At 47.7% G+C, this 24,260-nt stretch overlaps 1 protein-coding gene across 1 annotated transcript in view; it reads right to left on the bottom strand.

The window, feature by feature from the left end:
- The window catches only part of KLHDC8B (kelch domain containing 8B), a 214,186-nt gene that overhangs the window by 13,001 nt on the left and 176,925 nt on the right, over positions 1–24,260 (bottom strand). The window contains exon 5 of the mRNA XM_088473234.1: positions 8,522–8,623. Coding sequence (XP_088329360.1) covers positions 8,522–8,623 — 102 coding nt within the window. The remainder of the gene's footprint in view (positions 1–8,521; positions 8,624–24,260) is intronic.

The raw sequence follows: 24,260 nt of genomic DNA, 5'->3' as shown, positions 1-24,260 counted from the left end.
AAGGATCGACAAGTGGATGTGAACATTAAAGAGGCGCTAGGTGTACAATCCGGTGCACTCAGTGGTTGAACTACCCCTGAGGCAGACTCTACGACTGCTACGAGTCCCAATACCGAGGGGGGCCCCAGTGACACTAGACCATCACCCCAAAATTTTGCTTTGTGGCCTGGTGATTGAGTGCTACGCCCTGGGATGCCTTTGGATTTTGTGGTTTGTAAATCACCCTTATGAATCATTTATTAATAATTACCTACATAGCGCCAGCATAATCCGTTGCACTGTACAATTGGGCACAAAACAGTAATATAACAGTAATAAGATGGGACTGGGTAATAACAGACAGATAATGATGTAAGAGGGTCCTGCTCGCTAATCACTAGTACAATGCATGGAAATATGACACCGCAGCGCATTTATACTAACAATCGGTGCTTGCGTTTATCATAAAGCATCTTAGGCCTAATTCTGGGTTGCACGCAGCAGCGTCTATTTGAGGCCGCCAGTCTGCGAGCTTATGCAAACGCAGCTACAAACTCCTTCCCCGGTGTACATCGGTGCGGCCGAATGTGCCAGGACTGAGACGCCCACTTTTAGCGCCTGTGCACGCTGTAACACCGATTGATTTCTGATACCGTCTGCTCTAATCGCAACACCCTCTCTGTGCGCACACACTGTGTAGCGCACACGCCGTAATTTTCACGCATGCGCAGTTGAAAAAAAAATCTTTAAACTGCGTGTACTGTACATCGGCATCGTGTGCCACGCATGGGGGAAATCCTAAGCCAAATACTCTAAATACTAGTACACATTGCTAGTCACAGAACATAAATGTACCACCAGAGCGTCCAGGGGTAAAATGTCTGGCAGGAGGGCTGTAAGGTTGTTAATACTAACCATAGATGTGACAGCTCGCCAATTTCTACTGTAATAAATACAAGGGAGAAGGACAGAAACGCTATTATATCTGCAGACTGCACGGCTGAAATCTACGGATTAAAGCAACTTTAAAACATGATTCTTTTACATCCAGAAGGCGGGAAGCAAAAGCTAATAACAATTTACAAAGCATTTCATTATTAATTGTGGGGAATAATGATTAATACGAGAGCCCGACCCTCCGCTTTAATATTCCCGACACCAATTTGTGTATAAGGTTTAGCTTTGAATGAATAACTTATGGGCTGCGTGAAACCTCCAAAACGTTCGCCGCTAATTTGGAAGCCATTGTCAGGAACCTGCAGGATTCAGACCGAGGTTGTGTCAATTACCGGCATCGGTCTTGGGGTTTGGTAATTCTGCTGGATGTTTGGTCTAATAAGCCCTGAGCTGTAAATCGGGCCGTGTGCTGTCAGTTGGCAGTTAACTCTGTTGCCGCTGGCAACGTCAGCAATGACACACACAACATTCTTTTACTATGAAAACTGGCTGAAAAAAACATAAAACATCATATACTTCAAGCTGCACCGTGATAAATGAGGTCCATCGTATGAAACAAATTTGCCCTAAAGTCATTTAATTAATCTATTTTCCGAACAGTTTGATTTAGTAGCTTGTGCAATTAATTTGAATAAGTATTTTAATTAGTGCTAGATCATTAATGTATATGGTAATCTGGGGGTGACTCAAGGTCCCACGCTATGGCTATTGCACTATTATGGTAATGCAGCTTGAGACATCACGCCTCCTGCATGCATTACTGTTCCGAGCTGCGTCCATGGACTCGGCATTGGAATATCTGCGTGCTCTTCTGCCGGCTGAGAGATTCATGCGGTCAATGAAGCCGGCAAACGCAGTTGCTCAAAAGAGGCCAGGAAATCTCCCATCACCAATGGAGATCCTTGCTACTTCCCTCCCCCCTATGGTGGCGACACACCTCCATTTGGGGAAACAGAGGCCGTGGATGCCCCCTCCCCGCCCAGAAACGGTCTGCTGCCGCTCTGCGTACGATTACAAAGGACCCGTACTGCACATGTGCTGGTCCACCATCAGGTTAGCGCACATATCTGAATTAGCCCCTCTGATACATTAAAGTATCTATCTATCTATCTATCTATCTATCTATCTATCTATCTATCTATCTATCTAACTATCTATCTAATATCTATCTAATTTCTATCTGTCTATCTATCTATCTATCTATCTATCTCATATCTATCTATCTATCTATCTATCTATCTATCTATCTATCTATCTATCTCATATCTATTTATCTATCTCATATCTATCTATCTATCTATCTATCTCATATCTATCTATCTATCTATCTATCTCATATCTATCTATCTCATATCTATCTATCTATCTCATATCCATCTATCTATCTATCTATCTATCTCATATATATCTATTTATCTCATATCTATATCTCATATCTATCTATCTATCTATCTCATATCTATCTATCTATCTATCTATCTATCTATCTATCTATCTATCTATCTATCTATCTATCTATCTATCTATCTCATATCTATTTATCTATCTCATATCTATCTATCTATCTATCTATCTCATATCTATCTATCTATCTATCTATCTATCTATCAATCTCATATCTATCTAACTATCTATCTATCTCATATCTATCTATCTATCTATCTCATTTCTATCTGTCTGTTTATCTATCTATCTATCTATCTATCTATCTATCTATCTATCTATCTCATATCTATCTATCTATCTATCTCATATCTATCTATCTATCTATCTATCTATCTATCTATCTATCTATCTATCTATCTATCTCATATCTAACTATCTATCTCACATCTATCTCATCTCTATCTATCTATCTATCTATCTATCTATCTATCTCATATCTATCTATCTCATATCTATCTATCTCATATCTATCTATCTATCTATCTCATATCTATCTATCTATCTCATATCTATCTATCTATCTATCTATCTATCTATCTATCTATCTATCTATCTATCTATCTCATATCTATCTCATCTCTATCTATCTATCTATCTATCTATCTATCTATCTATCTCATCTCATATCTATCTCATATCTATCTATCTATCTCATATCTATCTATCTATCTATCTATCTATCTATCTATCTATCTCATATATATCTATTTATCTCATATCTATCTATCTCATATCTATATCTCATATCTATCTATGTATCTATCTATCTATCTACCTATCTATCTCATATCTATCTATCTATCTATCTATCTATCTATCTATCTATCTATCTATCTATCTATCTATCTATCTATCTATCTATCTATCTATCTATCACTTATATAATGATGTTCCATATGTTAAACAGTTAAACAAAATCCCTACTTAACACCTTTGTCTTTGTACATGTTGTTGCCATAGCTTTATGCTGTATTACTCTGTTCATGACATCTTACCAGCCCCCCCCCCCCCCCCTTCCTCAAGCATCTGTCCCATTGCTTCTGAGCTCTGATTTCATCCCTTAGTGACTGGATTAACATTGAGGTGTCGCCAGGCTGTGGCTGCTTACTTCATAGAAAGGTGACTTGTTTAACCTGGAGCTGCTACAAAGAAGCTATTTTTTTTCCCCAGGGCTGTGCTGACTCATAACACAGAGAAGGGCCGTCCATCGTAGGGGTTGGCCATCAATGGTTGATGGCTGGTAAACATTGCTGTCGAACTATGGATGGTGCACATCAGCGAATGCTCAAATAAATCTAAACAGACAAAAGGGGACCCTGAAGATAATCATTGGGACCCCACCATCAAAAAATTAATGTTGCCAACCATCGAACATCAAAAAACAACCCTAATACAAGGCCGCCAATGGCAGCCATCCATACATGGCAAAGCAACAGAGGAAGAGAGAAGCCATAGGATGAATGGCTGCACTCAGGCTAAGGGGAGAGCCCTGGAATGCCACCTTTTACTCCTATGCCATTATAAGTCATTTCCCACACTCTGGGCATGATTCAGAGCCGGACGCTCTGACCAGAGGGCTCGCTCTGAATCAGGGCCGGCCTACCTAAAATTGGTGCGGCCTCCTGGCTGCTCGCATAGCTGTGGGTGACCACCCACAGCTTATGCGAGCGTCCATGATGATGGTCGAGATGGTCAAGACCATCGCGACCATCAGGCTTGCGACGAGACCCTGCGGTAGGGTCTCGCTGCCGCAAGCCCTGGAGTGCTTTTAGCTCTATCAGAGCCAAAATCACTCCCACTGACATCAGTAGTGATGTCAGTGGGGCCAGACCCAGACGGTAGGCGTTCCCATGAGAACGCCTCCGTCTGGGCAGCCACGCCCCCGGAACGCCCACCAAAGGGGGCGTGCTGTCAATCACCATCGACAGCACGCCCCCTTTGGTGCGAGACCCCGAGCGACGAGGAAGCCGTGTCTCGCGCATGCCGGGTCTCGCGCATGCGCACGACGGAGCTCCCTCCGTCATGCGCATGTGCATTCGGGCACCATCGACCCGCTTGCGAGCGTCCTGCGCCCGTGAGCGGGTCTGAATCAGCCCCTCTGTGCGGAATGTATCAAGTCTTGCGGAGAGATAAAGTGGAGCAGTTGCCCAAAGCAGCCAATCAGCTGCTAACTATCATTTCAAAGACTGTGCTAAATAAATGACAGCAAGAAGCTGATCGGTTGCTTTGGGTAACTTCTATAAATCACTGGGGCTACCCCAAAACTGTGCTAATGGGTCTGAGGATAGCATAGTCTGCCCTCGGGCACAACCCAATTGGCTGTGGGCAGCAGTATCGCTTTCTATGTGATTGCTTTTCATTGCCGACTGCTGTGAGAATTAGGAAAGCCGACTCTATGTGTATATTTGTTTATCCTCACGTGATGACAGCGAGTGGGTGCGCACTGGAGCATGGGCCGCGGGGGGAAATTGGGGCATTGCCTCAATAAATCCAACAGCTGCTTTTCAGAATTAGACTGTAATACGAGAATGGGATTTAATCAATCGGAACTCAGAGCTTTTTTTTCTCTCCCTCCTCAGAGATCTCATCAACTTCTAACAAGATGTCTCTCGCTGGGCTTTGGAAATGTGAAGCAATAATACTGTATCGCTCGGACAATATTCCTCCCGCGGAGAAATGCTATTACACTATAATGCCCACGTTGTGCTGTGTATTGTGCGTCCTGGCAGCACTCTGCTGTTATAAAGGAAATGAGTACAAATGTTCCTTTCTATAATGTGTACTGTTGGATGCCCGGAAACTGTTACTGTATGTGATAAACTGAATGGCTGCAAAAGCCTAAGTGAAACGCACAACTACGCACTTATTATAATAACTAGTATCGGATCAAGTGTACGGAGAATCAGTATGTAATACCGCCGGCCGTTCAAATCCCGACAGCGGAAGCCCGGCAGGGGTGAAGATACCGACTGCTAATTTAGGTAAGTACCGTTAACCTAATTCCCTACCCTAACCCTCCCTTAGGGGTGCCTAACTCTAACCTTCCCCCCCAAGTGCCTAACCCTAACCCCCCCTTTCCCGCAGCCTAAACTTAAGTCTCCCGGGGGGGTGCCTTCCCCTACCCCCCCTTCCCCTAGCCTATCCCTAACCCTCTCGGGGGGCTGCCTAACCCTAAACCCCCCCCGTGAGCCCCTAACCCCTAACAGGCGTTGGGATTTCAACGCCTGTCATTAGACCCTTGCCGGGATTAGACAGTCATTTAGACCTTTGGCATCCCGACTGTATACCGTGTACGGATGGGGGGGGGGGTTATAGGGCAAGATCTGTGCAATCCTGCATATGGCGAATCTATGCATTTGTTCCCTGCCATGCTGCTCAGTGAGCAATTACAGTCTAAATTACTCTACAATTTAGATGTCAGTTTGGACACCTCCCTCCCAAATGTAAATCTCTCTGCACATTATAAATCTGCCCCCCCTGCAGTGCAGCATGGTGTCACCAAGATGATCAGTTGAGAGAGAGAGATCTCTCTCTATTCCCAAGTCTGAATCAGGCCCTAAATGCAGATAAAGGTCTGTAGTTAGCGCACGTCAGTAATTGCAGCCCGTCAGTTATAAATAGAAACACGGATCTTCAGATAAATGAGGAGAAAATCTTGTTAACTGATTCTCATTCGCTGTTATTTTTATCTGTGACAAGTATTTATTATGTAATTTAGTAAGTACTGTAGATAGACCTCTCTCTAGCTGAGAGTGCTGAGTCACTTGGAGGATAGAGAGGCTGTAAGAGCCCATTCCATTATTATTTATTATTATTATTATTATTATTATTACTACTACTACTACTATGGAGACAATCCAATTAGCCGCGAGGGGTGCTAATCGGGTGCGTTTCAAACGCCGGCAACAGCACCGCAACACGCACCCCTCGCGGTTCTCTTTCAGGCTGAACTCGCTCAATTTTGTACTCAGCCCTGTGGGGCTGCGCACAGTTTTGAGCGAGTTAAGGCTGCCAAGTGCGGCCATTGTCGCAAATGCATTGCGTATAATTGGATTGACCCCTGTTGTTATTATTATTAATACTATTATTGTTATTATTATTGTTGTTATTAATATTGTTATTATTACTGCTATTATTATTGTTATTATGATTATTACTACTATTATTGTTATTAATACTACTATTATTGTTATTATTATTGTTGTTATTAATATTGTTATTATTACTGCTATTATTATTGTTATTATGATTATTACTACTATTATTGTTATCATAATTATTGCTACTGTTATTATTGCTACTACTGCTGCTGTTATTACTATTATGATTACTATTATTATTATTGTGACACAATTCTAGGGGTTACAGTGCTGAAGCAGAGTAGAATACAAGTCAGTTTTGCTGACGAGTCTTCACTCTGCGCATGAGTTGGAGTCAGTGTCGGTTCTAGGGGCGCGCTAACAGGCCGTCGCCTGGAGCGCTGGCCCCTAGAGGGCGCCACTGAGTCCCCCCCCCAAAAAAAAACCCAGAAGAAAAAATAAATAAATAAACTGCGCCGGTCCCCTCCCCCCACTAGCCACCGCGCAGGGATGCTCCATTTGCCGGGCGCACGCTGAGATTTGTTACCATTGGGCACCCGGCTCCCTCCCTGCAGCCTGAGCTCCGGCTTCCGGCTCCAACAGAGAGCACTATGGGAGGGACGTCATGACGTCTCTCCCATAGATCCGTGGAGCCGCGGTCAGACCGGACGGCAGCGGATGCAGGAGCGGGGCTTAAGGTAAGTATTGTGTTTGTATTTTAATTGTATTTTTTTTTTTCAGAAGCACCAGCACTGGGGGCATGACTACTGGGGGCATTACTACTAGGGGCACTACTATAGGGGGAATTACTACTGGGGGCACGACTATAGGGGGCATTACTAATGGAGAATTACTACTGGGGGCTGTATTATAGGGGGCATTACTACTGGATGGATTACTATGGGGGGGCATTACTACTGGGGGCACTACTACTGGGGGCACTACTATAGGGGCATTACTACTGGGGGCACTACTTTAGGGGGCATTACCACGGGTGACACTACTCTTGGGGGCATTACTACTGGGGGCATTACTAATGTGGGTATTACCAATGGGGGCACTGCATGGTGGGCACCACTACTGGGGCCATTGTGTAAGGGGCACTACTATTGTGGGCATTGTATTAGGGGCACTACTACTGTGGGCCTTGTGTATAAGAGCCACTAATTTGGGCATTGTGTGAAAGGGGCAAAACTGTGTGTCATAACATGAATAAGGGACTACTGTGTGACGTAATTTTAATTGGGGATAATGTATTATAAAGGGAATTACTGCGTGTGGCACAATGTATTATACAGGGCATTACTGCGTGTGGCACAATATATTATACAGGGCATTACTGCGTGTGGCACAATGTATTATACAGGGCATTACTGTGTGTGGCACAATGTATTATACAGGGCATTACTGCGTGTGGCACAATGTATTATACAGGGCATTACTGCGTGTGGCATGTATTAGCTCTATTAATTGGAACCCTCCAAGATCAGGGATTTTGTTCCCATGTTAGGACTATTGGGAGATGTGCACTCACTGTCCTGCTCAGGTGCAGTTTGGTTTCAGAACTGCCCATGGTAGTTTAACCCACCATTGGCTGCTGACTTCCACTGTAATGCCGGGTACACACTAGACGTCGTCCGATTGGATGACATATCGGGCACAACGGCCAGTGTGTACCTGCTAAGCCGCTGTTAATGCGTTGTCAGCGACATCGCCCGTTGGACCTACCTGCAGGTCGACTGGTGATATCGTCAGCAGGGCCGTGCTGCCGATTGCAGCATGGCCCCCGCCATCGCTCCCGGCATCAGCAAGTGTTTATGCACTTGTGTATGCACTTGCCAATGCCGGGACCCCCGCAGGGTCCCGTCACTAACAAGGTCGGTATACACTAGACATCGCCTAGTGTGGACCGGCCTTAAGTTTGTACTTTGGATTTAGTGGCTCAGTGAGCTGAAGAAACCTGGTAGAAATACAATCATCAGACAAGTGGTAACAGTTGTCTCATTTTATTATTTGTCATTGCTGCATGTGGAAATAGTATGAAATGAACATAGACGTACCTAGTCCTCCAGCCGCCACCACTCGCCCCCCCAAATACCCCGTCACAAAGTCGGCTCTCTTTTCCCTCATCCGCGTAGACCGACACGGCTTGCTCCAGACTCCTGCAAGAGACATACATTTCATAAACGCTTGAGAGTGTTACTGTGACAAACGTAGATGAGCACCCAGTGCGGTCTCTCCTTTAGCTTTCAATTTGTTTTTCCAGGGAGAGTTTGTTGTGCCGCACAATGGGAGGCAATAAACACCGGGAACACAGAGTACAGCAAAGAGCTAAGAATATCACACAGAAACCTGATGACAAGAAGGAGTTGTCAGCTTCGCTGTCATGTCTGCAATGGTTTTGTTCTCGGCAAGACAGTCTAGTCACAATGCAGCGGCTGCCATCAGCGAGCAAACAATGTACGTCAAGGGGCCTTTTGTGTACAGGTAAATATAAAGACACCGGTGCATAGAACAACCTTTACTTCCGTTTCATCCTCTCGTTTTTATTTCATGATGTCATGTAACTTTTTATATACTGTTTATTTTCGAAGACGCTTTCAATCATCCTAGCATTAGGGGGGCAGATGTGCTAAGCCATGGAGAGTGAAAAAGTGAAGAGAGATAAACTACTAACCAATCAGCTCCTAACTGTCATTTTTCATACATAGGTCCTGATTCAGACTCACTCGCAATCGGGTCGATGGTGGGGCACTGCGCGCGTGCGCACGTGTGCAATGTGCGTGCGCGAGCCCCGGAGCGAGTGAGAAATTCACTCGCTCCGGGGCTCGCTACAAACGGGGTGGCCGTCGATGTTGATCGACAGCTCGCCCCGTTTTGTAGGCAGGCAGGGGGGGGTGGTTGGTCAAATGGAGGCATTCCTGAAGGAACGCCTGCCGTTTGTGGACGGCCCTACTAACATCATTCGTGATGTCAGTAATGAGCTTCCTTCTATTAGAGCAGGAAGCTCACTGGGGCTTGCGGGAACGAGACCCTACCACAAGGGTCTCGTCGCAAGCCCAATGGTCGCGACCATCGCGACTATCACCTGGCCGCTCGTAAAAGCTGTGGGTGGTCACTCACAGCTTAGCGAGCGGCCAGGAGGCCGGGTAAAAAAAAAAAAGCGGCCGCCCTGATTCAGAGCGAGCGCTCGCTTTGTGCGAGCGCCTCTGAATCAGGCCCACAGCCTGTACCATGACAATGAGGAGCAGATTGGTTGTTACTTTATCTCTCTCATCTCTATCTCTCTCCAAGACTTAGCATATCTCCTCCTTAGAGATGATTAACATAAATCCTGCATATCAAGGCATTATACCTTCACTGCTGCATGCACGCTTGCCTTTGAAAACACAATGTATAGATATTTTACAAACAAACATTATCAGACTATAAGGACATATAAAAGAAAAACTTAAGGACTGGAAAACACGCCCGTTAAAAATAACCCCCTATAATGTAAGTAATAAGTTCTGCTGCTCTGGGTGCTCAGATGAATGCGAGTTGGTGCGGTTTATATAACAGTGAAGCTTTGTAGTGACAGTCTGGCTTTGCATGAAGTGGTGGAACCGCCATGGGTGCAAAGGCTGCAGCCACTGTGGGACCTGGAGGCAGGGGTGTATCTAGGGAGCCGAGCGCCCCTGGCAATGTAATGGACTGGCGCCCCCCCATAATTTCTGAATAATTACACTATACATTAAATAAGTACTTAAAATGTTTCCCCAGCTACCCCCTTCTGTCTCCCCAGCCAGCCCACAGGTTCCATCAGCCAGCACGTCCTTCTGTCTCTCCAGCCATCCCCCTATACAGTGCCCGCAGTAGTAATCCCCCTATGCTGCATTGCCCCCAGTAGTAGTCCCCCCTATACAGTGCCCCAAGTAGTAATCCCCCCTATGCTGCATTGCCCCCAGTAGTAGTCCCCCCTATACAGTGCCCCCAGTAGTAATCCCCCTATGCTGCATTACTCCCAGTAGTATTCCCCCCTATACAGTGCCCCCAGTAGTAATCTCCCCCTATGCTGCATTGCCCCCAGTAGTAGTCCCCCCCTATGCAGTGCCCGCAGTAGTAATCCCCCTATGCTGCATTGCCCCCTGTAGTATTCCCCCCTATACAGTGCCCCCAGTAGTAATCCCCCTATGCTGCATTGCCCCCAGTAGTAGTCCCCCCCTATACAGTGCCCGCAGTAGTAATCTCCCCCTATGCTGCATTGCCCCCAGTAGTAGTCCCCCCTATACAGTGCCCGCAGTAGTAATCCCCCCCTATGCTGCATTGCCCCCTGTAGTATTCCCCCCTATACAGTGCCCGCAGTAGTAATCTCCCCCTATGCTGCATTGCCCCCAGTAGTAGTCCCCCTGTACAGTAGCGGCCACCCCTCCCCCATAAAGTGTCCCCAGTAGGGTCTGGCGGCTGTGTGCTTGTTACTGTGTAGGGCACACCACGCTCACTGTGGTCTGCCCTACACTTGAGGGGCCCGAGGGACTAGCGGTGGCTGCAATGCTGCTAGTTCCGGTCCTGGTAGTCCTGGCCTGATTCCACCCCTTGGCTGCTGGTGGCACTGCCGGACGGCGTCCCCCTTTGGCCGGCGCCGCTGGCGAGTGCCATCCTGACCAATGGGTAGATACGCCCCTGTCTGGAGGTTATTGGGGGCCTCGCCATGCTGAGCAGAGCCCTATTCTCATGAGGCACATGTGTAATAGGTGTAGCAGCCAGCTGTGAACTCACAAGAAGCCTCATCTCTGCTCTTTCCATAGCACTGTGAGCAGACGATGAATGCGCTGTACAGAACCTCTCCAGTGTCCTCATGGTGGTACTCCCAGAGCTGTATGTCAGTTTCTTTTGTTTAATAATGAAATTGGCCTTTTCTGAATTCACTGAGCAACGATCACAGGGCCTGATTCAGACCCACTCGCGAGAGCTATGCGCTCGCAAGCGGGTCGATGGTGGCCCAGTGCGCATGCAAACAGTCGCTCCGGGTCTCGTACCAAAGGGGGCGTGCTGTTGAGTGACAGCACACCCCCTTTGGTGGGCGGGCCGGGGGAGTGCCTGCCCAAACGGAGGCGTTCCCATGTGAACGCCTCCGTTTGGGGCTGGCCCCACTCTGTGAGAGCCGAAATCTCTCTGGGGCTTGCGGCAACGAGATCCTACCACAAGGGTCTCGTCGCAAGTCCGATGGTCACGATGGTCTTGACCATCGCGACCATCTTCCTGGCCGCTAGCTATAGTTGTGGGTGTTAAGCCACAGCTATGCGAGCGGCCAGGAGGCCGCTCTATAAAACAAGAAGGCCGGCCCTGATTCAGAGCGAGCGCTATGCCAGAGCGTCCGGCTCTGAATCAGGGCCACAGTCTGTTATTTTTTGCCTTAAGAATTTGGCGCATTTATATGTATTTTTTAATGATATGCTCTCTCTCTTGGGGGAGGGGATTTATCAAATCTTGGAGAGAGACTGTTGAGAGATAAAGCACCAACCAATCAACTGCCATGTTACAGGCTGTGCTAGTAAAATGACAGTTAGAAGCTGATTGGTTGGTACTTTCTCTCTCTCCACTTAATCTCTCTCCAGGATTTGATACATCTCCCCCCCACCTTGATGTGAAGCATTTTTGGGTCTCCATGTTGTCAATCTTACAATTATTATATGTTATATAGTATATATATATTTGCTTCTCTGTATTATTTGTTTTTGCTCCAATAAATAAAGAAAAAGTAAAAAAACCCAAAAAAAACGAAGGGCTCGATCCAATTATTCGCGGTGATCTCGCCAGTGGGAGTCATCGTGGCAATGGCCACACTTTACGGCAGCACGGATTTGCTGAAAATCGGTCGCAGCCCTATAAGGTTCTGAGCAAAATTCAGCAAATTCGGGTGCGAGGTGCCGGTCCGTTGCCGGCGTTTTAACACCGTGCAACGGCAACTCACATCCTTCGTCTGGCATAGGATTGATCCATGAGACTAAAAACAAAACCATAGGGCCTGATTCTGAGCTGCCGGCTGCTGGAACCGCTTTAGCGACATTTGCCGCCCTCGACTTTATGCCAATGCTGGTATTAGCCCTTCCCCTGGTGTACAGCCGAGCGCCTGTATGCGCAAGGACTGCGACTCCCACTTTGTGAGTCTTCAGACACAAGACACAACAATCCTGCTTGGTGCATCTACACGCTAACCCCATGCTAGGTGAGTCTCCGTCACGGAATGGCCTCCAATGTGTGAGATTACGCATCTGAGAGCCTGATTCACAGATGCATGCTAACCTGATGGTCAGCATACATCTCCGATGGTGAGGGGTCTGCGCATGGGCAGAACGGGTCCTGAGATGTCGCCCTCAGACCCTCCCAAGCTTCAGCGATTGACAGGCTGTGGCGTTTGGGGGACGGAGATTGGGGTGTGGCCAGTCACCATTCCCGGTAAACAGGGGGGTGTCACCCCATTTTCCAGGAGGGACGAAACCAGGGTCTGCACAGGAGGATGCAGATTTCCTGGCCTCACAAGAGAGCAGGACCCAGCCAGTCTGTGGTAAGCTTTAGCTACCGCAGCCTGGCCATAGAGGCAACCATCATGACTGACGGTCACGATGGTGATCCCAGGCTGCGACCTCGGTCGCAGCGCTGGGATCACAGATGCACACACCTCCTGCTGCATTAGCATTTTTAGATGGATGGAATGGCGCAGCCGCTTGTGTGCGGCTCTACAGTTCCGTCCATCTCTGCATCAGGCCCAGAGTTCACAACCAATTATGTGACACACCCACGACACACCTATAACACGCCCATAAGACAGCCCATCTCAGTGCGCCTGAATAGTCGCCTCCCAGGCACCACCCAGGAACGCCCCAATACATTTCCAATACCGAGCCCGCGTGTCTCAATCACACCTGTCACTCTGTGCACACACACACACCATGGGAGGTATGAGTCGTGCGACTTTTTAGCCTCCTTAGACGCAGACGCAGTTGCGAAACATCGACCATTTGAGCAGATATCGGCAGTGACTCAGAATCAGGCCCAATTACATCATTAGATATTGCGCTTACTGCTGAACGCGAGGCCATTAAACCTAATTCTCATAATAACAGTAATCTAGAACTTAAGTAACAATGTAATAAAAGCGCAAGCTAATGTCGTTAATCCTCGCTGCTTCTGCGCGGCAGGCGTCCTGTGCCGTCTCTGCCACCGGGAAGATTTGCTTCTCATCTCTGCACCCAAACCTGGTGGGCCAGCTGACTGCTGCTCATTTGCCAGAGCTGAGCCGTCCTCCGCTCTTATCATTTTAGAGTTAAAGGATTACAATGTTCCAGGCTGAAAAGCTGCCAACCTTTCTGGGGTAAAGAGAGGGAAAAAGAGGAACACCGTGTGCTTATCGCTCACACCGGGCCCTCAGGAGGTGCTGCACAGAGGCAGCTGTGCTCCTAACGGGGGGGTTCAGTGCATTCATCTGTGTGGCTGCCTGGACCATCGTATCTCGCTGTCAGTTGTCATGGTAATTGAAGAAAAATCACTTTGTACCAGCTGCAAATGTTAGGAAAATATCCAGCTCCTCCCAAAGCTTCCCTCCCAGACCGAGCACCTCGAGCCCCAGCCTCAGGCTAAGCTGACCTAGACACAAGCAGGTGATAAGGGAAATGCCCGGTTGGTGGACTTGATCCAAAACTGTCCCCAGGATGAGCATCATTAATTAACTGCGCTGAGTAAAGTTCTCTTTGTTATTTTTTACTTAGATAGTCAGATTTTACGATGAGCTGTCTGTGAGGTTTCATAGTTGCTAATATTCAGATCAATGTTCATGGCCCAGGATATGTTTCGGTATGCACATGATGTGCAGCCTGGTGACTTTGTATACACATGTGCATGGGCGAGTCCGAACCTGGAAGTAAAGTGAAAGCGGTAACTATCACTTTTATTTTTGTTCATTGCAGGGACGGGCTCTTATCGGGGCCAATGTCCCGGGATCTGGCCATTAATAAATTCCAAATCGCTTTTATAGGCTGCGATAAGGAATATTAAGGTTCTAGAAATCAGGGCATTCCTTTGTAAACTGCCTCCTGGGCAACAGGAATATGGTGAGGGCTACGCATAGGCCAATATCTTGGTTTTATATCTTGAACTGCTAGGGGCCTATACATGATTCTGACTCGCCGCCGCTACCGGAACAATTGATCATTGCTCCGGCACGGTGACACCTGATGCGATATCAGCTGTCCCCGCGAGCCGCTTCACTGCTCCTTTTCGGGGCAGTGAATCTTTTCCCTGCTCCTGTTGGAGCAGTGACGGGACTGCGCATGCGTGACCTACAGGTCACGCATGCGCACAAGAGCCCCGACGCACAAGAGCTCCGCTTCCCTGAGCTCCTCTTAGTAATATCGGCAGGAGCGCATTTCACATCAGGGCAGGCTTCTGCATGGGAGAAAGCTGCCATTAAAACACAAGAGCCGACCTCAGGACAGAACGGGAGATCAGAGACCGTCACCAAAGTAAAGAAGGTAAGTTTTCTGGGGAAAGGAGAGCAGGGTTGAGTCTGGTGATTATTGAAAGAGGGAGAGAGCTGTGGTGTGATTATTGAAGGGAGGGACTAGCTGTGAGGAGATTACTGAAGGGCCGGGTTGCAGTGAGGAGATTACTGTAGGGGGGGAGCTATGAGGCGATTACTGTAGGCGGGGATCTGTGAGGTGATTATTGAAGAGTGGGACTTTTTGTGAGGGGATTACTGAAGGGGGGGTGCTGTGAAGTAATTACTGAAGGGGGGTGCTGTGTGATGTTTACTAATGGGGAGACTTTCTGTGAGGGGATTACTAAAGGGGGGTGCTGTGAGGTAATTACTGAAGGGGGTGCTGTGAGGTAATTACTGAAGGGGGTGCTGTGAGGTAATTACTGAAGGGGGTGCTGTGAGGTGATTACTAAAGGGGGGGAGCTGTGAGGTGATTATTGAAGGGGGACTTTCTGTGAGGTGATTATTGAAGGGGGACTTTCTGTGAGGTGATTACTGAAGGGGTACGTTCTGTGAGGTGATTACTGAATGGGGGGTGCTGTGAGGTGATTACTGAATGGGGGTGCTGAGGGTGTTTATTGAAGGGGGGATTGTTGTGAGGTGATAACTGTAAGATGGTCAACTCCACTGGCTCCAGCTATTTTTAATATACCTCCAGTTCCTTGATGTACTCTGTATAATGGAGGCTGGGGGGGCCCTGCCTATTTTGTCAGTCCCAGGCCCCACAATTTCTGATGGCAGCTCTGTGCACACCTAAGCCATGCTACACTCCCTGCAATGCCAACCTGGCTGCCCCCTCCAAGTATACAGATTAGCATACATGATGCATGCTTGGCACCAAATGCTGTATATTTTATCTGGATGTATCTAAGGTTTCAACTGTACATATGCCGGTCAATACGCTGTTTTGTTTTTTGCCTTTTCTTTTCCCTTCATAAATTCTGAGCACGAAGGCGCCCTGCTATGAACGAGACCCTTTTTTGTTAACTACCCCTCTGTCTCACGCATGTCTGTCTAAAAAATAATTCCAAAGGTTCCTGTGTAAAAATATGCAAAATGAATGTTTGATCACACACAAAAAAACCTCTCTCTCCTCGTACGTGACTTATTCATGGCATAAAGAAGAGATCTCTGCAGAGCGTGATGTGTCAGCGATACCAGGCGAGTGCCTTCAGGCTTATGAGATAACGCTATGATCAAGTGTGTGTGTGTCTGAGGCTGGGGTGATTATTAGACAATCATTGTTCCAGAAAGAAAGATCTGTGACAGAAGAGGTTTTTTTCTGATAAAAGAAATAAGAGTACGGTACTTGCTTTCTACACAGAGAAGATGTGAGAGCCGGGAGAGGGCAAAGGACAATGGGAAAGGTCTGCACGAAACGCGCTTGCATTGGATCAATATGTTGAAATGAATAAAGCGGCCGTACCATAGCTACGAAGATTAAAGCTAAAGCACAAATTACTCTGGAATATCATTTATACATGTATCATGGGAATCCAAGCTCGGTGAGAGGCTGAAGATAAAGTGTATACTCTACTGTACACGTTGCTAACCTCTCTGGGGGCAGGCCGGAATGTGTTTGCTTGTTATAAACTCGCAGTACTGGAGGTTTTTCCAGTACTGTGGGGAAACTAAAGCATAGTCCAGTTTACGCGTTTCACTGTCACTTATGATTTAGGCCTCTATTTACCTTTGTTTCTCGAATGTTTTCTAAAGGCTCTTAAAAACACAATTCGGGGAATGTGATAGGATGCACATTTTGCTCCCGATTGGCAGTGTCTTATTGTGAAGTGAGCTGTCTGGATGTTCAGTAGCCGGACTGCCTGATTTTAAATCATTGCGAGGCCGGGACTCTTAAAAGCTGGTTGCGTTCCGGCTATTTGGTGTTTCATTTGTTTTTTTGTTTTTTCTTAAATCCAGTTGGACTTTGTCAGAACTACCGTGTTTCCCCGATAATTAGACCTACTCCGAAAATAAGACCTATCCTTACTTTTGATGAATGGCCCAAAATAAGCCCTACCCCGAAAGTAAGACCTAATAAAATCTAAATTTTTCCCGGTCCCTGCACTATACTAATATGCCCCCAGCTCCGCCCCCAGCATGAAATACTACAGTAAATGAAAGAGCTGGAGGAGGCTGCCCGGCCCGCTCGGGCCGCTCCTCCACCAGCTTACAGTACCCTAGTCAGACTCCAAAGCAAGCTTTCAATAAAGCTTGTTTTGGAGTCAGCGCGCGTGACGTCATGACGTCACGGCGCGACTCTGAAGGTGGACATCGGAGGAGCCGCCGATCGTGGAGGAAGGCGCGACTCTGAAGGTGGAGAACGGAGAAGCTGCAGATCATGGAGGAAGGCACGACTCTGAAGGTGGACATCGACTCTGGACTCTTCTTATTGTAAAGGTAAGTGGGGAAATGGCTGCATTCAACAGGGAGAGGGACAGGCTGCATTCAACACCAGCGTGGGGGGGGGGGGGCTGGAGAGGCACAGGCTGTATTCAACAACAGGGGGGGGGGCTGGAAGGGCACAGGCTACATTCAACAATGGGGGGGGGAAGGGAGAGGCACAGGCTGCATTCAACAAATTGCTGTCAATGTTAATTAAAATATGCCCTAACCCGAAAATAAGCCCTATGGTGTTTTTTTGACCCCCCCAAAAAATAAGACAGTGTCTTATTATCGGGGAAACGCGGTAGCCAGAACAGAGGGACAAACAGGACATTATCTACAATATTTTAGTTTTATTTCTAAGTAGGGAGGGCCGCACATTCATGGGACTTGGGACTCGCTGCTAAATAGAATGGGCCTATTGTCAGGCCCGCCAACAGATATTTTAGGGCCCAGTACACTCATAATTTTGGTTGGCTTCTCATTCTTATTCTGGATAGAGTGGTTTCATATTGGCCATCTTGGATGCAAAAAGAGGCAGCCTCTTTCCTGGGAGCCGGCTGAGATGCAAGAGGGATACGACATAGGTAGAGTTTGGAGCTGCCTCCAAGGGGTGTGCGGGCGCACACCCTGCACACCACATGTGCACGTCTATGGACCCTATCCATGCACTTAGGGGGTGATTCCGAGTTGGACGCAGGGAAAGCACCGGGCGTATGGCGCATGCGTCCTGATATTTATCGCCAGGGAAAGCAAATCAATTGCATGAAGATACATGCAATTTTCGATGGGCATTTCTGGGTGGAAAATGGGAGGGGGGTGTGGGTCAAAAGGCGAGGTAAGTCGGCATCAGCGACTGCGTTTAAAGACGCAGTTCCAGTGACACCAGCGGCCATGGAACCTTGGACATTCTGCTATAGGCAGGTGCATTGTCCAATGGTGCGGCCGATGGTTTGCCAATTCGCCGATTTCCACTGCTACCTGTGGGCGTCTCAATAGGACGCCCGCCAGCTTCAGCATTAACATATAGATGCAGTAGCGGCTGCAACAAAAGTCACAAGTGCAACTACGTCCAGCATGTGATGCACCCCGTTTCATAGCTGTCATCATTGTCAGTGGGCACTTGTACCAGCTCCATCCTTGGTGCAAAAGATCCAACTGAATACATCCCGCAATCCCGTAAACACGCCTCTCTAAATTTACCTACCTGTGAACACCCTGCTACACCTCTTCAGCCGCAAGGAGAGATGAGTCTGGGTTGTGTATGACTCAGCATTTCCCGTAATTGTGTTCGCATGGCTCCAGAACATGCACAGTGCGAAGTTACGCTAAATACGCTCCGCAAATAGACACGAGTTCAACTTTGCATTAATCCTAACGTGCCTAAATCTAATACAGATTGCTGTCTATATACAGCTGTTTTGTGTGGAACCACTGACCCAGAGAAAGGAGCCCAAGACAAATATTCAGAGTTACAGGGTAAATAAAAATAGTCATGTTTACAAATTAAGTAACCACTATTATCCCTACAGTACAGAGGGGAACAGTAGTATATGTGCCTGGGTCAGGGGCGTATGTATTAGACCTACAGAACAGGGGGGAACAGTAGTATATGTGTCTGGGTCGTATGTTCATACTAGGAGCCCGGAGACGAGATAATTGTTGGTGCCCATCCCCCCCCCCCGTCCACTCACATTCACTACCAACACCACAGTCCCAGCAGCCCTCACACACTACAGCAGCACCCAGGAACACACTCTTCTCCCCGCACCCCTACATTCACTTCCAACAACCTAGCAGCACCCAGACATACGGTCCCCCCTGCATTCACTGGCAACACTCCAGCAGCACCCAGACACACTGTCTCTACCTCAGCATTCAATGCCAACATCCCAGTAGCAGAAACTGGACACATACACTCCTCTCACAATTAACTTCCAACATCCCAGTACAAACACTACCTGTTGCTGGTTAGGGTCCTCTGTTCTCCCACAACAACCACAAAGGCAGCAGTTGGTGTGTGTGTGAGGGGGAAGAACCAACAAAGGAGGAAGGGTCCATTTACTCCAGCCTTTGCCCTGCCCCTTTTATGTATATTTGTTTTCATGCTAGGGATCCATCCCTAGAGACCATAGTCCAAGGTGGGTCCCCTGGGAGAGGGAGGACTGTGGTACGTGCCCCCTGGCTCCCTTCTTATTCCTGCTCTGGTGCACATAAAGCAGAACCTGGAGCAATGGAGGAGGTCTGTGTTCCCCCATTAGGGCTGGCGCCCGGAGGCAGCTGCCTTCCATTGTCTCTTGTATTTATGCCCCTGGCCTGGGTTACACCAGTAGAATATAGACCCCGGCTACACCAGTAGATAACAGTAGTTTATGGCGGCGGGCAGAGGATGAAGACATCACAGGAAGAGCTTTGGCAGCTGCAGGAGAGGCCAGAAGATACCAGGCTCAAAAGCTGCGAATGCGGCCAAAGAATGCGGCTACAGGCCAAACAGGTTGTCGGACACTAGGCCGGTGGGGGTAATTGGGCCTGTGGCACTGATAGGCAGGGGGGTTGCAGTTTATTCTGGTTTGCTCTGGGCGCCAAATCCCCTAGCTACGCCTCTGTTCAGTGGTGGACACTATTGCTGCTGCCATCACATTTTTTTCCGCAACACAACTGAGCCTTTATGTTAATGCTGCATCCGATGTAATTTGTACAGAGATGCCCACCGGCTGCGGGGCTAATCCACCACTTTGCATAAACAGTTGCACCATCAGACACTGCACAAGCCCTATGGAGGCGCAAAATGTCCGTCTGAACATGAGCACTGAAATCAGTGCAAATGCGGAAAAAGTCACAGTTGCTGACCGCGACAAGCGCGCGTCTGGCTAGCCACGCCCCGTTACCTCCCAGACACGCCCACTGAAATTGCTTTTCTCTCACCAAATAAGTGATTCAGCAGTGCACACTAGTACACTGCTGATCGCAGATTCCTGATGGTCGGGAATCTGCGCATGCTCCGGACCCGTACTGCACATGTGCAGTGCGGGTCTGCGATGTCGCACGCAGACCGGCAGCAGACTGTCAGTGATTGACTGTCTGCTGCCGTTTCTGGGCATACAGGGGGTGGAGACGGTCTCTGTTTCTCAAAAGGCAGGCGTGTCGCCACCGATGGGGGGGGGGGGAGTGGAGAGGCCGAGATCTCCGTCAGTTCATGGAAAGTTCCTGACCTCTTTCACTCATCTGCGGCAGCCAGTTTGCGTGACCCCATGGTCACTTAGCCGGCCGATGGGATCGCAGATGATCCGATGCTGCTGGTGTCCAAGGACGCATCTCGGATCAGTAATGCAAGCAGGACATGTGACGCCTCCGGCTGCAGTACCATATTAGTGCTATCGCAGCCGCTACCATGTTACCAGCTGTCATAGTATCTCCGTCCGCAGCTGAATCTCCCCCTAAATACGTTCTGCAACCCCTGAGGGCAGTCACCATCGGGACGCATGCGCAGGCTGAAAATATTGGCCCCTTGCGCCCACCTCTGAATCAGGATGTGAGGGAGAGCGAGCAGCACTGCAGCGAGCTTAGGACCTGATTCAGACCCTCTCGCAAGCGGCCGCTCACTCGGAGCGAGCGATGTTTTTCAATCTGTGCATGCGTCCGCTTCGTATTGCGTGTGCGCGAACTGGTACGAGCGATGGGGAATGTCTCACTCGCCAAGCATAGCTGAATGAGTGACAGGTCAAGCCGTGGGTGGTAACAGGGGCAGGCCACTGGAAACGGTGGAGTGCAGGTGCGAACGCAGGCGTGTCTGAGGAATTCAACGCCGTTTCAGAGGCGTGCATAATTAACAGCCAGCGTCATAGGACGCGTCACCTGGCTGATTTTTACACTGAAGTGCTCGCAGTGCTTGCGGCAGGGTATAGTCAACCTCAAGCGCTGCGATCGCATTCGATGGTGCTCGATGTACCAAGGGTTTTATGCAATTCCTGGAGATGACGTATGCAAGTGGGCGTCTTAAGACAGGCTGGTGGGCGTCTACAAACACAAAGTGATCGCTCACCAATACATAATGAGAGTGCTTATGACTTGCCCTGCGAGCGGCTGCCTTGACGTCACTTAGCCGAATTTCTATACGCTGGGAGCGAGCGATCGCATCTAGCGAGCGGGTCTGAATCAGGCCCTTAGTGCCATATAAAACCATACATACTTATAGGCAAAATATACAAGAAGTCAACACGGTTAAACGCTTTCAGGACCTGATTTTAGTTCTCAGGGGTTGGATCTGCCGCTGGAGTCCTAGAACTGCATGCAGGGTTTGTTAACGTTCAATAACAGCTATTTATCTGCACATAAGAGGCCTGTGCATCAGAGATAACTGCAGTTTCCTATCAATTCCTGGGTCACACAACGTCGAAATTACAGACCGTGCTCTGACGCCTACCAGCCTGCCATTAGTCACCAGCAATGTCACCATACAAGAATCCAGAACACCTCCAGCGACAGCCGTAGAGGGGGCGAATAAGGAGGGCAAATGTCTTAACCTGATTATTGAAATTACTAAAAATAGATATTTAATTTACTGTTGTAGTTGAGGCGATAAGGATGTGACGATGGCAAATACGAGGCTCGTCTAAATCTATTTCCCCCCCGCTTAATAATTGCAGGAAAAGCACATAAAAAAATAAGTAGCATAGGTGTCAATGGCGGTAGAATGTTGCCTAGGAACCCCATGGGGTCTCAATCAGGGTCTGGTGATACAGGACTTTCCTCCAAGAGATAGGACAGTTCTAGGGGCTGCTATACTGAACACTCTAGTTGTGAATACAGACAGGGAACGTGTTAGAAAATAATTAACCTAATGGAGACTGTTGTATTTTAATTAAACTGAAAACCGCATTTACACGCTAATGGCTCTATAAACAATCCCAGGAAAGCATTAATTACTTCCTACCCATCGTGAACTTATAAATGTTATTGTGGGAAAAAATAAAAAATTTAAGTTTCTGAGATGAGAGGCAGAGACGGGCTGAATATTAGAGAATAGTAATTAACAGAAGAGAAATGGTTTCCTTAGAAAGAGTTATGAGTGACAGGTTCTTCATTGACATTCCCTTTGATCCTGTAATAAGTGTCTTCCGATCACATTTGCTCTAGTGTTTATTTATTGGCAGCAGCAAGAGTAAAGCTCCAATTCAGAGCCTGACTAAGGGCCTGATTCAGACCCGCTCGTGAGCGCACAGCGCACGCAAGCGGGTTGATGGCCGGGCAGTGCGCACGCACGGCGTGCGCAAGCCCCGTAGTGAGTAAATTTTCACTCGCTGCGGGACTCACTACAAGATGGGGCGGCTGTCGATTGTGATTGACAGCTGGCCCCGTTTTGTAGGCGTGCAGGGGGAGTGGCTGGACAAACGGAGGCGTTCCTAAAGGAATGCCTGTCGTTTGTGGGCGGCCCTACTGACATCACCAGTGATGTCAGTAGTGAACTTCCTGCTCTATTAGAGCAGGAAGTTCACTGGGGCTTGCGGTGGATGAGACCCTACCACAAGGGTCTCGTCGCAAGCCCGATGGTCGCGATAATCGCAACCATCGCCAGGACGCCCGCTAAAGCTGTGGGTGGTCACCCACAGCTTAGCGAGCGGCCTGGAGGCCGGCGGAAAAAAAAAACGTCCCGCCCTGATTCAGAGCGAGCGCTCGCATATAGCGAGCGCCTCTCAATCAGGGCCTAAGATCTGAATGGACTCTAGGCAAGATATTATTGTTATTATTGTTATTATTATAAATAATAAACTATTTATATGGTGCCAGTGTGCCACATGTGATCCGCAGCACCATACAGAGGGCGAACAATATGACAGCACACAGTAACCAGAACAAAACAGTAAACAGTATTGGTTTGGGGCCCCTTACCCAGTGGCAAACACAGGATTTCCAGAAGGGGGTTTCCAAATGCTTAATTTTAGAGCGAGTGTGGCCTGTCAATGAAGAGGGCAGAATTATTACTTAACCAGCTTTAATAAGTGTCATACAAAGTGTATTGTGTGTCATAATTCCATCATATACAGGACCAGCGATCACAGTAACCCATTAGATGCGCCAGTAGGGTCATCCTGCCTGAGCTGACTGTATTTATTCTAGATGTGGGCACCATTCCAGACTATTGTAGCAAGTCCGGGAGCCTGGAGGAGCAGCAGAAGGACCTAGCACTGCCCTGGACATGCTGTATAAGTACATATTTGGCTCTATAGCAGTGCATCTCTAACAGTGCATGTTTTCCAGATCTTCTAGTTGGCGCACAGGTTATTTATTACTGGCTGATACATGTTAAAAGATCCACAGTTGGTGCTAGGTATTTAATTTGTGATGCTGAGAAGAACATGCAGTACTAGTAACAATCTATTATATTACTATTTCTATTGTGGTCATGGTGTGGGCTGGGGAGGGGGGTTTCCAGGCAGATGGAAACCCCCCTGCATTTGCCTATGTTACCCGCATCCTTTTCTTATAAAAAAAAATTGTTTAAACAAAAATGGGCTAGAGCAGTGGTTCCCAAACTTTTTTGAAACACGGTGCTCTAGAGTATCAGAATTGTTTTCGCGGCACCCCTAAGCCAAAAGTCTGTTATTGAAGAACTCAGGAAAAAAAATATAAAGTACAGGTTGAGTCTCCCATATCCAAAATGCTTGGGACCAGGTTTATTTTGGATAACGGAATATTCCGTATTTTGGAATATGTGCATATCATAATGACATATCTTGGGAATGGGACCAAAATATACACACAGAATGCATTTATGTATTATATACACCTTATACATACAGCCTGCAGGTAATTTTATACAATATTTTCAATAATTTTGTGGCTCAAACAAAGTTTGTGTACACACATGAAATTCATTTGTTTCATATACACCTTATACA

The sequence above is a fragment of the Taudactylus pleione genome, unplaced genomic scaffold, assembly GCF_031769625.1.
Source record: "Taudactylus pleione unplaced genomic scaffold, aTauple2 ptg000133l, whole genome shotgun sequence".
Taxonomy (NCBI): domain Eukaryota; kingdom Metazoa; phylum Chordata; class Amphibia; order Anura; family Myobatrachidae; genus Taudactylus; species Taudactylus pleione.
The sequence above is the reverse complement of the archived record's forward strand: the minus strand, read 5'-3'. Positions and strand labels throughout refer to the sequence as shown.